Source organism: Cryptotermes secundus, unplaced genomic scaffold (genome assembly GCF_002891405.2).
Source record: "Cryptotermes secundus unplaced genomic scaffold, Csec_1.0 scaffold1252, whole genome shotgun sequence".
NCBI classification, from domain to species: domain Eukaryota; kingdom Metazoa; phylum Arthropoda; class Insecta; order Blattodea; family Kalotermitidae; genus Cryptotermes; species Cryptotermes secundus.
The window spans coordinates 34399-47424 of NW_019727117.1; the positions used below are offsets into that span (position 1 = coordinate 34399).

Sequence of the window (13026 nt, forward strand, 5' to 3'; positions counted from 1 at the left end):
CAAGACCTTCAAAAGTGAAAATGCAGTCAATGTGATGAGTTGAAGTTTATTTCATGAACTTTTTAACCAAGTGGTAATAATATAACTAGCTACAGTGAACTAAATTTTAAATTTTAACTTTTAACATTTGTATTTTTAACTTATGTTTTGTAAGAGGAACTTGACACACATTATTTGAGCGTGGACCTGAACAGGATACAGGATCAAAATAAGTGGAAAAACGAATGTGATTGCGTGTGATTGTGCAACTGTGTTCGTACACCTGAGGATGACCTCTTTAGGTCGAAACATGTAGTGTGACAGTAAATAAAAAACGTGTTGTGTGGTCGGTAAAATTAACTCTAATAGTCATTAAAATACACAACAGGATGCAGGAAACAATTAAATTTATAAATCATAAAATACATGTGTACTCTTTGTGAATGCGTGACAGAGATAGCAGCACTGTACGGCACACAGAACTCTAGTGGTGGCGACGAGAGTGAGGAGTGTTTTTGATACCTAAAATGGCAACGTTTTCGTTACAAGAACACGAATAATCATTCGTTTTCTCCACTTGGCTGGTGCGACACCCACTGAAATTCATCGCCATTGAGTGAGACTTGTGGTGATGGTGTCACGAATGTGAAAAATGAACGTTCATGGGTGTGACAGTTCAAAGAAGGCCAAACGTCATGTGACAACAAACCAAAACAATCTCGGCCTTGCACCAGCCAGTCTGACAACATGGTCGAGCGAGTTGAGAAAGTTGTTTTGGAGGATCGCCGATTAAGTGTGGAAAACATCACCTCCAAAGTTGGCATTTTCGTGGGATCTGTGCACACAATCCTGCATGAAGACCTCCGAATGCGGGAAGTGTCTTCCAGGTGGGTGCAATGAATGCTGGCGGACGACCACAAGGCTTCGTGCATGGCAATTTGCCAGACGATGTTGACATGTGATGAAGGCACGAATGGGACTTTCTTTTCATCAATAGTGACAATGGATGAGATATGGATGCCGTTTTTCAATCCTGAAACGAAGCGCTAGTCAGCTCAATGGAAGCACACAGACTCACCGCCACCAAAAAAATTTCAGGTTAGCGCCAGTGCTGCAAAAATTATGGTGGCCATGTTTAGGGACAGCGAAGGCGTAATCCTTACTCATTGCCTTCCAAAGGGCACTGTGGTGACAAGTGCATCTTACCAAGATGTTTTGAAGAACAAGCTCCTTCCAGCACTGCGAGAAAAACGGCCAGAAAAGGCTGCACGTGCTCTTTCACCAGGACAATACACCAGCGCATCGGGCGTACGTGACGCAGCAGTTTCTTCCTGGAAACAACCTTGAAGTGGTTTCTCATGGTCCCTACTCACCTGACCTGGCTCCTAGTGATTTTTGGCTTTTCCCAACGATGAAAGACACTCTCCATGGTCGCACATTCACCAGTCGTGCTGCTATTGCATCAGCGATTTTCCAGTGGTCAAAACCGACTCCTAGAGAAGCATTCGCAGTGGCCATGGAATCATGGCATCGACGTTGTGAAAAATGTGTACGGCTGCAGGGAGATTACATCGAAAAGTGACAGAAGTTTCAAATTTTTTGTATGATTATTGTGTGAGAAAAAATTCGGAGACCTTAGAACTTGAACGCACAACGTAGTGTGGACGAAGATTTAAGAGCACAAGTAAAAGCCAGACGAGTCTCCCGACAAGCACAAGCACGAGTAATGTGGACACGCCTTTACAGAACATGCATTCTATAGTATTGATGAATATTATCAAATAACTCAATGAAACTTTCTATTTTGAATACTCTGATTAACTGTGGGAGGACTTTTATTGTATACGCTAGTAAACTTGTATTATTGTTACATTTATTGGTTTGTAAGGACACATGTGCATTTATATTTAAGAATTGTTGTGCTGTTTTGTTTTTTATTCGGGGATCTATTATGATTGTATGACATTACTGCTTTTGCATTTTATTTTAGTATGACAAGTTCTATATCCAATAGGTTATAAGCTGACCTTGTATAGATTAACAGAATGCTAATAAATATGAATGAATACCTGCTGGTGAACTTTATTAAGTATTTGTCAGTGTTTATTTAGCATGTGAGGGCCAAATCACTACATCACAATTATCTGAGTCAGTCAAGTTGTGACCAAAAGATGTGTTATCTCTTTTGTTTACTGGTGCAATAGATAATGACTATTATGTTACCAGTTGCAGACAATGAATTAGGTATTTTTGGCGAAGCTCACTTTTATAATGAACTTTGCCAACAAATTTCCTGCAGAAAGCAGCATGGCTTAGTGGATGTTATTTTATCATGTTTGGTGATGTAGCTGTCTTTTTACAGAACCTTTCAGTTGTTTTTTTTTTTTTTGCTAGTGGGGTGGGACTAAGAAGTCCCTTGTAATGCAACCACTTCTGGCCTATTGTACCAGCACCAGATGATAGGTGAAGGTGATTGTGGAGCAATTGGTGGAATGAAGACTGGCAGGGGAAACCGAAGTACTGAAGAGAAAACCTGCCCCAGTGCCACTTTGTCCACCACAAATTCCACTTGACCAGACCCAGCATTGAACCCGGGCCGCCACGGTGTGAAGCCAGCGACTAACCACTTGAGCTATGGCGCAGCCCAACCTTTCAAGTTACTGACGTTAGGTTTCCTGATGAAGTTTCTTTTTAATGATTTCTCACTGAAATTTCCAAGTGCTCATTAATGAAGCATTTTTTTATTATTCCTTATGCTTGTATAAGCATTCCTTACACCTGGGTCCATTCTTTCTCTTATTTCTCTCTTCCTCATGTAAGAATTAACCATAAATTCTAGAAACAGCTGCCCTTCCTTTCTACTTCAAGTCATCATACGAGTATTAGTGATACAACTTGGTTGAAACATCCAGAACTAAAAACTCCTCAGTCAGACTAGCATAATTACAGCATACCTGTACTCAGAAATCCTGAAGCAGGACACACCTCTAAGAGTCACCCCCCACCCCACCCCCCAATTGTCTGCAATCTGCTAGTACTGTGCTGTTACCATTTAAATATCTATTTGATGTTTAGAAGTACATGGATCTGAAGGCTGTTGTTACCTTTTATCCTATCTGTTAGGTATTAACTGCCCAAAAAATTAAAAATGTTTTCATGCTTGTCCACAACACTGATTACATGCACAAATAATAAATCTTTAGTTAACCCTTCCAGCAACCTTCAAAAGAAGATTACTTATGGCATAGCTGAATGGTGCTTTTTTAACTATCCAAATAGATTTCAACAAAGAAAGAAACATTCAGGAACAGGGTACAATAAATATGAACTCTCTTACCTCATCTGTATGGAGGATAGTTACAGCAAGCAAAAATCAACAAGTCTTACAGATTCTTATAAGACTGGAAGACATGGACCATACAATTACTCTTGGTTTAGGAAATGGACGACAAAATTATCTAGCTTTGATGTGCTGGTGTTTCATGCACACATACCTGCAATTCATTCTGTCGAACCTCTAGTTCTTCCTTGGCTGCTTGAAGTTGTTTGAGTTGCTCCTCAAGACGTCTAATCATGTCCTGAGCTTCAGCAAGGTCCTGCTGTCTCTTCTCCATTTCCTCTTGCATGGTGCGAAGCCGTTCCTCATACTCTTGCTGCTTCTTCTCTGCACGTTCTCTTGCTGCAATCTCAAGTTGCAGCTTTTCCCTGCAATAGCACCAAATAATTGTTATCTGCCTCTAACTTATTTCTGTCACTACACAATATACACAACAGAACACATGAATGAACAGCCCATGACCTTGGAACCGTGGTGTCCTCATGGAACATGTCAAACCAGGAGACGTAACTGCATTTCAGCCATATAAACATCCCTATCCTGGGAGTGGAACATGTAACAAGGAAGGGACTAACAGCTTGTCAGATCAAACACTGTCCTGGGAAACTGTTGAGCCTTGTGAAGATCTGACATGAACTCTACTGGGATGGCTAATAAGTAAAGTTGTCCCTGTGCTTAGTTGGTTAAGCACTATGCCATGAAGACGTATCAGGGAGTGGAGGTATAGCTCCACCATTCTTGACCCCGGTAGCAGATGGACATGAGTGACCATCTTCACACCCACTGGAAAGCAGGCTGGGTGGGCCCCAGACCTGCTCTGGCCACTGTGTAAAAGAGGAAAGTCCTGACCCTGCCCGGATTCGAACTCTGGCTAACCAGCCCACAGCCCATCACTATATTGCATCTCTTGTGAAATAACAATGTAAGAGTAGCAGTTAACATGGGATACAAAATAAAAGTTAAAAAAAAAAGATATCCACGGAAACAATGGTAAAAATAAATGAACATGATATGGCAATAATACACTACAGATAACATTTAAAGCAAAGCAAAACCTCAGTAACTGGAAACTATATTCAACGGAGGTTCCATTTTAACATTTAAAATTTAAGAAGTGTGATCTATATCACCATTTAACATAAGTATTTTACTTACCTCTGCTGCTGCTTTGCAATTTTCTCTTCACGTGCCTGGGCCTTCATTTGCTGGACATCAATAGTATCTGGTTTGCGGCGACGCATGTACAGCTCATGATTACCCATGCATAGAGCCAAAATACGTTTGTTAATGCGTACACGTGGTGCAAAGAATACAAAATCTGGTGCCTTCTTATCAATGGGCTTAATAATGAATTTCCGATCATTAAAGGAAATGTTACGGATTTCTGACCATGGGAAACCAATCTTTGGGGTCAACCTGTTGAAGAAACATAACAGATTTAATGACAATTTTTAAATAACTAATACTGTAAACAGTGATGCTGCTCAATCAGTTTTACCTATATATACTAATTACATATTCAAGGCCTCACCCAAAAGAATTACTTGAGTCATACTGTTTACCAGCCATGACAGTTTAAGTGTTTAAAAAAATGTAGTTCTCTTCACACTTTACAAGTTTTCTGCTCTACAGATTTTATTCAAGACATCACCTTCCATGGCATGAACTATTTGTTCGAACACATATTTCAACTTACTAAACATTCAAATCAAAACATCTGGCGCCTTGAACTGTCAGAGTTATGGGAGTGCCTTTCAGTCTGAGAGGAAAACAGATTCAGAAAAATGCCTGCACAATACCAGAAATGTCATGCTTTATGCAGACAAAATCCCTGCGCTAACTGAACTATAAAAATCCATTTCCTGGTACTTTCGAAACCTCTGACCACTTCTGCAGAATGGCAGGAAATATTTACATGTTCTATGTCTAGCCATTCACTCGCCAAATCTATTACTAATAAAGTAAATCCTGGCATTGCAAGTTGCAACTAAAAGCATTTATTTATGTAAGACAATTAGAATAATGATAGAGATGAAAAAAACAGCAGCAGTAAAACTCCACAGCTAAACATCTGGGATAATTAAAATAGGTCCAATCAATCTCCAAAACTGAATGCTGGGATGCAAATTTGGGCATCCGAGTTAGTGTCTTGTGATGGTGCAGATATCCACCAGATTAAAAAATGTCCTGTCCTGCTCCTTTGTTGCATATGACAGAATTATAGCAATAGATTACACCACTGCTTTGCACGCTTTAAACTACAGCTGTACAGCTGCTGGTATGCAGGCCATGTGGTTCTGTGTGGTCTCTGAGAATACCTTTCATTCTTCAAAATATGCCTTGAAGCATTCCCCACTTTTATTTATATATATTGTAACGTGGATGTCGCAACAGGAAGTAGGGGTCATGTGAACTCTGTGTCTCCGCAAGTGATGTCACATAGCACCACTCCTTCCATCACTATGCAATGCTAGATAAACACCCCTCCCCGCTAGGCTGTGACATCACGCAACAGGCAAGTCTGTTCAGTGACTGTTGCTAGGCAATCGGTGAACACAGCTATTACCCAGCAGGGAAATGAGGTGCGTTTTCCGCTGTTCGCCTGAGGGTTTATAAGAGAAACTGAGCCTAAGGAGGGCAGTTGAATTGTGAACATGAAGAAGTTATAAGTTCAGCTGAAATATAGCAGCAGTCATGGGAAGAAGAACTGAAAGCGTGGTTATAAGATTTTATGTGATAATCTGTGATAGTGTGCGATAACCGAGAAGTCAGCCAGTGAAGACTTACTGTGTGGCTTCACGATTGTATGGGTGCTGTAGTAGTTATATTGGGAGTGTGTAATTCAGAGAGACATGTATAGCTCCCACGTTATAAATACATGAAGACTACTGCAGATAGACCGTGAAGAGAATTGTGTGTAGGGTTTGTAAAGTGTGTAAACCTGCAAGAGTGTTACAAGTATCTGTAGTTACGACTTGCAGGTTGTTAAATACACCAATTAACAATCCGTACGTTGTCTTCAGTAGACAAAACACGTTACAATATACTATATAAGAGGAGGAGGGCAGGAAATCTTGCTGAAAAAGAACTTCATGGTGCTTACTAAGTATTCTGTGTAGTTCTTCAACTGATTCCACCAATCACCTAATAAACAACTTATCACATGCAATACTGATAAAATCCAGAAAGCCTTCAGCATGAACTGTCAATCTGGCATCATTTAATTCAATCATAAGTCTTCAATTTTATGGGTCTAATTCTTATTTTCGTGCTTCATAGAAGGGGAGGTATTTCCACTGGTCCACTGGGAAAAATATATTTATAATGTGGCCTGCAGGCATGCTAGTATACAGCCTCTCAGTGGGCTGAAGTTGGCCAGTCCTGTTTTAAACCACCAGATTTTCACTAAGCTTTCAAAATATGCGACTTTCAGTGTACAGTGCGGCATTTCTCCCTTCCAGATACAAAACACACTGAAATACTACTACAGCACCAATGAACAAGTAAATATTTTTATGTCACTTTAGGCTCAATACATAATAAAATGCGGAGTTCATGGAGGTAGGCCTAGGCCCACTGGGGCTGTAGTTCCGGGGGGGGGGACATAATAAAATGTGTTAAAACTTCATCTAGTTTTTAAGATATTTTCCTTCTGTAATACACAACAGAAACCTGGTGGAATGTCAACTGTATAAGAAAACTGTTAAAACTGAAACCTGAAAAATTATCACAAACTTATTTAGAGTATGAGAGGTCCGACTTAAATGAAGCATCATTTATGTTAACATTACACTCCACAAATAGGTGTCTCATTCCACATGACAGGCACACCAAACAGAGCTCTACAGAATTATAAAACGCTTCTTACTTATCGTCCTTTTCATAAATATTAAGTCCAAGGGCATCCACACCAAGCCACAATTCTGTTCCTTTCTTGTTACGAATCTCAAAGTAATTTACACCATACATCTCTAGATCTTGTGCAATTCTCAGATACTCCATCATAGCATCTTCCCTGGAAAACAGCAAACCATAATTAATAAAACTGACACATTCTGTAACAGTTATGCCCAATACAGTGCTCAGATGGATTACAATGTTCAATTTAACACATCTACCACCCAAATTAGTCACACTAAATTTTGTGTATCTATGAACTGGACTTTGGTTATGTGAAAGATGAATTCTCAATATTCTCATGAACTCCTCCTTTTGCTATAACCTATTATGAGGGATGTCAGGTTGCAACTGACTGGTAACGACGATCCACACTCAGCAATAACATACCTCTCCCATTATATTTCAAATTATTCCTGGAATTCAGTTTTCACTTATAATTTACAGAAGGCAGGAAGGTATCTTCTGTAACATTCAGCTATTCAACATTATTTGTGTCCCCACAGTTAAAGCAGCAAGGGCACCAAACTCACCACTCGCCAACAGCTTAAAAATGGTGAAACCATCTTCCTCTCTCCCATACATCTTTATGACATGGTACTTAATTCAGAACAGGGATACATTCACCTTCTACCTGCAGCAGTTAGGTGCTACTGACCTATGGTGCTTCTGTGTTTTATTCCCTAATATCCATGAAAATGTAGGGGCCATTCACATGTAGCTGTAAGCCATTTAAGTGCCCACACAAGGAGTTAATGGGGGAACACGGTAGCATAGTGGTTAAGGCACTATGCTAGAAGTCAGAAGGTCGCGGGTTCAAATACCGATGAGGTCACTGGATTTTTTCAGTTGACCTAATCCTTCCGGCCGCACTATGGCCCTGGGTTCATTCAGCCTCTAACAGAAATGAGTACCAGGAATTAAATGAATAATTTTCATGGGGAGTAAAGCGTGGTCGGCGCGTAAGGCTGACAAACTTACCGCCATCTTTGAGCCGACTGTCTAGATAATGTGGGACCCTCAACATCTCACAACCCTATGGGCCTTCACGGCCTGTTACTTTTTTTTTACTTACACAAGTAACATGCAACATGAACAAAAATCTTGGGTGTACTATTTTATTAAGCATATTCACCAGATGAAGCCTCCTTCATGTTTCATTCAGTCTCTCCAGGCATACTGTGACAACTTTGTAGATATAGGCTAAAGAATACCAATTTAAAATCTCTTCTCAGCCAAATAGTGAAAACAATAAAAAGTAAGTGTGAGATATGAATTGACAGACATATGATCTCCTTCTGCAATGTGGCAGAGAGACATTACACCATGATACTTTGACATAACTATCTAATCATTGTCTACTGATTGGTAGTAGCAGCTGGGTAAAATGTAACAATGATAAACCCTTTGCTAAGCAATGACCACTGTGACAGTGTGGGACATTGCTAGTAACAGTGTTTTCTATGCAGTCTGTGCATAAATTACATAACCACTGCAAATATGAGGTTTTGAACACCTCCACCATAGCCCTGCGAGTCGTACAAGGCAATGAAAAGGGAACCCAGTGCTTGGGGGTATGTACGATGGGGTACCCAAAAGAAACCGAACTAATTTTTTTGTGGGAGAGCTTTTGTAGTACCATGTTTTGCCGCTATGAGCGCATAGAGCTAACATTCCTGAGTCGATAAGCCGACTACCGTTGCTTCAGAAGGTAAGGACTAGTTTCGGCAGAGTTTATAGTGACAACCGTTTTGTGTGATCGTCGTTTTTGCAATTGCTGATTTTCGTGAACAGCGTGAGGCAGTGAAATTCTGCTTTTTGCTCGGGAAAAGTGGAACGGAAACTCCTGAAATGTTAAAAACGGCGTACAAGAATGACGATAAGGGGAAAACTCAAGTGTTTGAGTGGTTTTCCCATTTCAAAAATGGTGAAATGTCAATTGATGACAAACCTCGTTCTGGTCGTCCTTCCACGGCCCGAACACAGGAAATGTTGAAAAAATTCGTGAAATCATCAAGGAAGATTGACGACGGACCATTGAAGAAATTATGGAGCTGTCAGGAGTGACTTGGAGTTCAGTTCGGCGAATTTTGACACAAGATTTGGGAATGAAAAGGGTGGTTGCGAAATTCGTGCCATGACTGCTGACTGCTGAACAAAAACAAGGTCACGTGGAAGCATGCTGTGCTTTGAAAGAAGAGTCCCGAAATGATCAAAACTTTTTTTTCAAAAATTATCACCGGTGACAAAACCTGGTGCTATGCTTATGATCCTGAATCAAAGCAACAATCAAGCCAGTAGAAGACTTCAAGTTCACCTCGCCCCAAGAAAGCTCGTCAGGTGAAATCAAACATGAAAACAATACTGATTTGTTTTTTCGATGTGAGAGGAGTCGTCCATTCAGAGTTTGTTCTGCAGGGTCAGACAGTTAACCAGGCTTTCTACTTCGAAGTTTTGAAAAGATTGTGCAACAGTTTGCGGCGGAAGCGGCCAGATTTGTGGCAGCCGGGTGACTGGTTTTTCCATCATGACAATACCCCTGCTCACACAGCCCTGTCTGTACGACAATTCTTGGCCAAAAATGGTATGACCCCTGTTCCTCACCCTCCATATTCACCCGACCTTGCCCCATGAGACTTTTTTTTGTTTCCTCGAATGAAAAGAGACATGAAAGGAAAGCGTTGCTGATGTTGCTGAGGTGAAGGAAAAAACGACGGAGGCGCTGTCAAGCATCTCAAAAGATGAATTTAGACAATGTTTTGAAAAATGGAATAAAAGACTAGACAAGTGTATCAGTGTAAGTGGAGAGTACTTTGAGGGGGATTGAAGGTTTGTGCTTAAAATTTGAATAAATAATTTAAAAAAAAATAAGTTCGGTTTCTTTTGGGTACCCCCTTGTAAATAAGGGTTGGGGGAGTCTCGAATCTGAGACAGTAAAATATGGTCATGAGTACTACAGTACTGAAACCCAAGAATGACTGGAATGGTGAGGGCCAGCAGCAGTAAAGGTCAGACCCATCCTCTCATCACAGAAGATACCCCACATCAACAAACCTGCAACTGTCTGACAGTAACAAAAAATCTGGTCTTGGGTCCCATCAGGGGGCTTGACACCAAGACCAACAGGCCAACTGATTTTAAGTTGTAACATAACTTTGAACTCTGAGTATGAGCCAAGACCAAAGGAGGGGATGTGGTTTGAAGGCTCCCAGAGCCATCGGAGAGTAAATTATGGAATGAGTCTCGTTGGAATTGGTACCAAGATTCACTGGCAAGGACCACACGTCATGAGTTAAAAAGTCAACAGGTGAGTTAGTTAGTTGCGAGACTGTCACCAGCCAGTAATCATTTGAATAGAAGGACACTGAGGGGATTTGTTACGAGGCAACAATTAGTGAAGACACAAAAGACTTAGTGAGTGCTGTAGTGAGAAGCAGAGTATATGAAGGGACAGAATTATAGTTACTTGTAGTTATGCTTTATAAGTGTTCAATAAGTCCAATTACCAATCGAAAACCTGTGCGTAGTCACTAACTCATGACAATATTAAATATCCATTTTAACACCGCTCTTTTCCAACCTGCCTTTGTAATATCATCTAAGTCAGAATGGTGATATCCCTGCTAACACCTGTTTCTACCCTATGATAGTGCATGATGGACACTGCAAGTTGTCCTCACAGGTCAAACTAAGGAAGGTTGTTATAGGTACAGGAACCTAGATGGGTCGGTTAGCATGAGACTCAGGGTAGCGATGCTGAATTAAGCGGTATTCTGGGAGTTGATCCAGCTTCATGTTGATTCACTTATTGTTCTCCAGACCACACTGTTTAATTTATTGTACGTTAATGATTACAATTACAATTTATTAACTGACCTGCAAACTAGGTCTCGGAGCATGCAAGGGTCACGTCCGTACACTTCAGAATATGGTGAATGACTAGCAGCGTGGAAATGGCTTGCACATCCCACATGGGGAATTTAAACAAAATTTGAATTCTCCATGGTGCAGACATATACATGCCATTCCATTTCCCGCAGGGAAGTTTTAAGGAGGCATCTAAGTGATAATGGCCCTTGAGTGGTCCTCATTCATAGGCAATTATAACGAGTTCTGCCCTGGCTTTTTCACTGACTTTTGCAGGTGCATCTGGTTTCCTGTACCTGAGCTAAATTAACCTTTATCAGACGGGCCATTTAATTTCCGGTAGGGGCAGCTGGACGGAGTTTATTTAAATGCCCGCCCTTCTAGAGCAATGAAATTGTAAGCATGTTTCTAAAAATGGTGTGATTTCTACATTTTTTATGATAAACGAACGAAATGAACGCTCCTTTAATCTAGAAAGAATATAGAATCAGATATTCTAATTTACAGATTTTAATATCTGTAACAAATTTTTACACCGATTCAAAAAAAAAATCCCAAAATTCATACATTTTCTGCACCATGCGTTCCAGCAGTGTAATACATTTTGTGCACCATGTGTTTTAGCAGTGTAAGTCCTTCATGGCGACCTCACATACAATGCTATCTCTTGTTGAAGCTTATTTATCGTATGGGACAAGAACATCGTATGGAAGATGCTGAAATTGAGAAACAGCTGTTCAATGACACAGATTCGGACTGCTATTCAACCGATTCTGAGAGTGGTGAGGAAAGCTGAAGTTCTGATTCTGCGGACGAAGGGTCATCACCTTCGTCGGCAACTTGGGGACCGCCAGACCAGTGTGGCTGGAGAGGTGTGAATAATTATTCCGGTGTAGCTGCGGGGATAAATATCACTGCAGCTCCACACATGAATAAGGATTCCACCCCTCTCTGCGTTTTCATGCTGTACTTTGCGGGGATTATCCATCTGCTGGTGGAAGAGATGAATAGGTACTATCACCAGTACCTAGACAGACTTGAAGACAGACCATCTCCGCGGCCTGACGTAACTGAATCCGAGATGTTTCTGTTTCTAGGAATAATCATTCAAATGGGACATGACATTAGAGACAGACTAAAGGACTACTGGTCGACTGCAGAACAATTTGCCACGCCTTTCTACTCTAACACAATGAAACGCGACTGTTTTCTTCACATTCTTTGTTTTCTACATTTTGCAGACAACAGTACAGAAACTGACAGGAATGCCGACAGTTATGACCAACTATGGAAAATTTGGACCATCTTCAACACTCTCAATGACGCATATCAAAAATATTATAACCCTTTCAAACATCTGGCCATAGACAAAATAATAGTTAAATTTAATTTTCAAAAAGTCTTTACACGCGTGCAATGCGCGAAATCATATGAGGTCGTTCGGCCATATGACGTCGGTAGATTATACTAGATCATGCAGGAGGGAAGGCTGTCACCTTATAAAGGTTGTGACCAAAAATCATGTAAATAGAACAACAATTTATATTTTAAATTTAATTTAAAAAAAAACCTTATACGCGTGGAATATGCGACATCATATGATGTCGTTCAGCCATTTGGCCTTACTTTTAACCCTTTGACGTGGTCATTTAAATTCCGCGGCCACGGCTCCTGCGGTAATATATTCAGCCGGCCATTTAAATTTTGCTCGAAAATTATTTATTCATCATTGTTCTTAAATTCTATGAGATAGGAACATGAAACTTTCACTAAAATGATCTTAAATGGTGGTTTTATAACCTTACCTTATAATATGGGCGCCCTGTATCTCGGCCATGGAAGCAGGTTGTTTAGTATTTCAGCAGTGAATGGTACGCCTTGAAGGATGAAACTTTCACTAAAATGATCTTAAATGGTGGTTTTATAACCTTACCTTATAATATGAG

The 13026-nt window shown here is 40.4% G+C and overlaps 1 protein-coding gene across 2 annotated transcripts in view; it reads right to left on the reverse strand.

The window, feature by feature from the left end:
* LOC111864537 (moesin/ezrin/radixin homolog 1) overlaps nucleotides 1-13026 on the reverse strand; it is a 183076-nt gene that overhangs the window by 16604 nt on the left and 153446 nt on the right. For both annotated transcript variants that reach the window (XM_023851848.2, XM_023851847.2), the window contains exons 6-8: nucleotides 7185-7331; nucleotides 4472-4732; nucleotides 3474-3684 (exon numbers count right to left, since the gene is read on the reverse strand). In XM_023851848.2, coding sequence (XP_023707616.1) covers nucleotides 3474-3684; nucleotides 4472-4732; nucleotides 7185-7331 — 619 coding nt within the window. The remainder of the gene's footprint in view (nucleotides 1-3473; nucleotides 3685-4471; nucleotides 4733-7184; nucleotides 7332-13026) is intronic.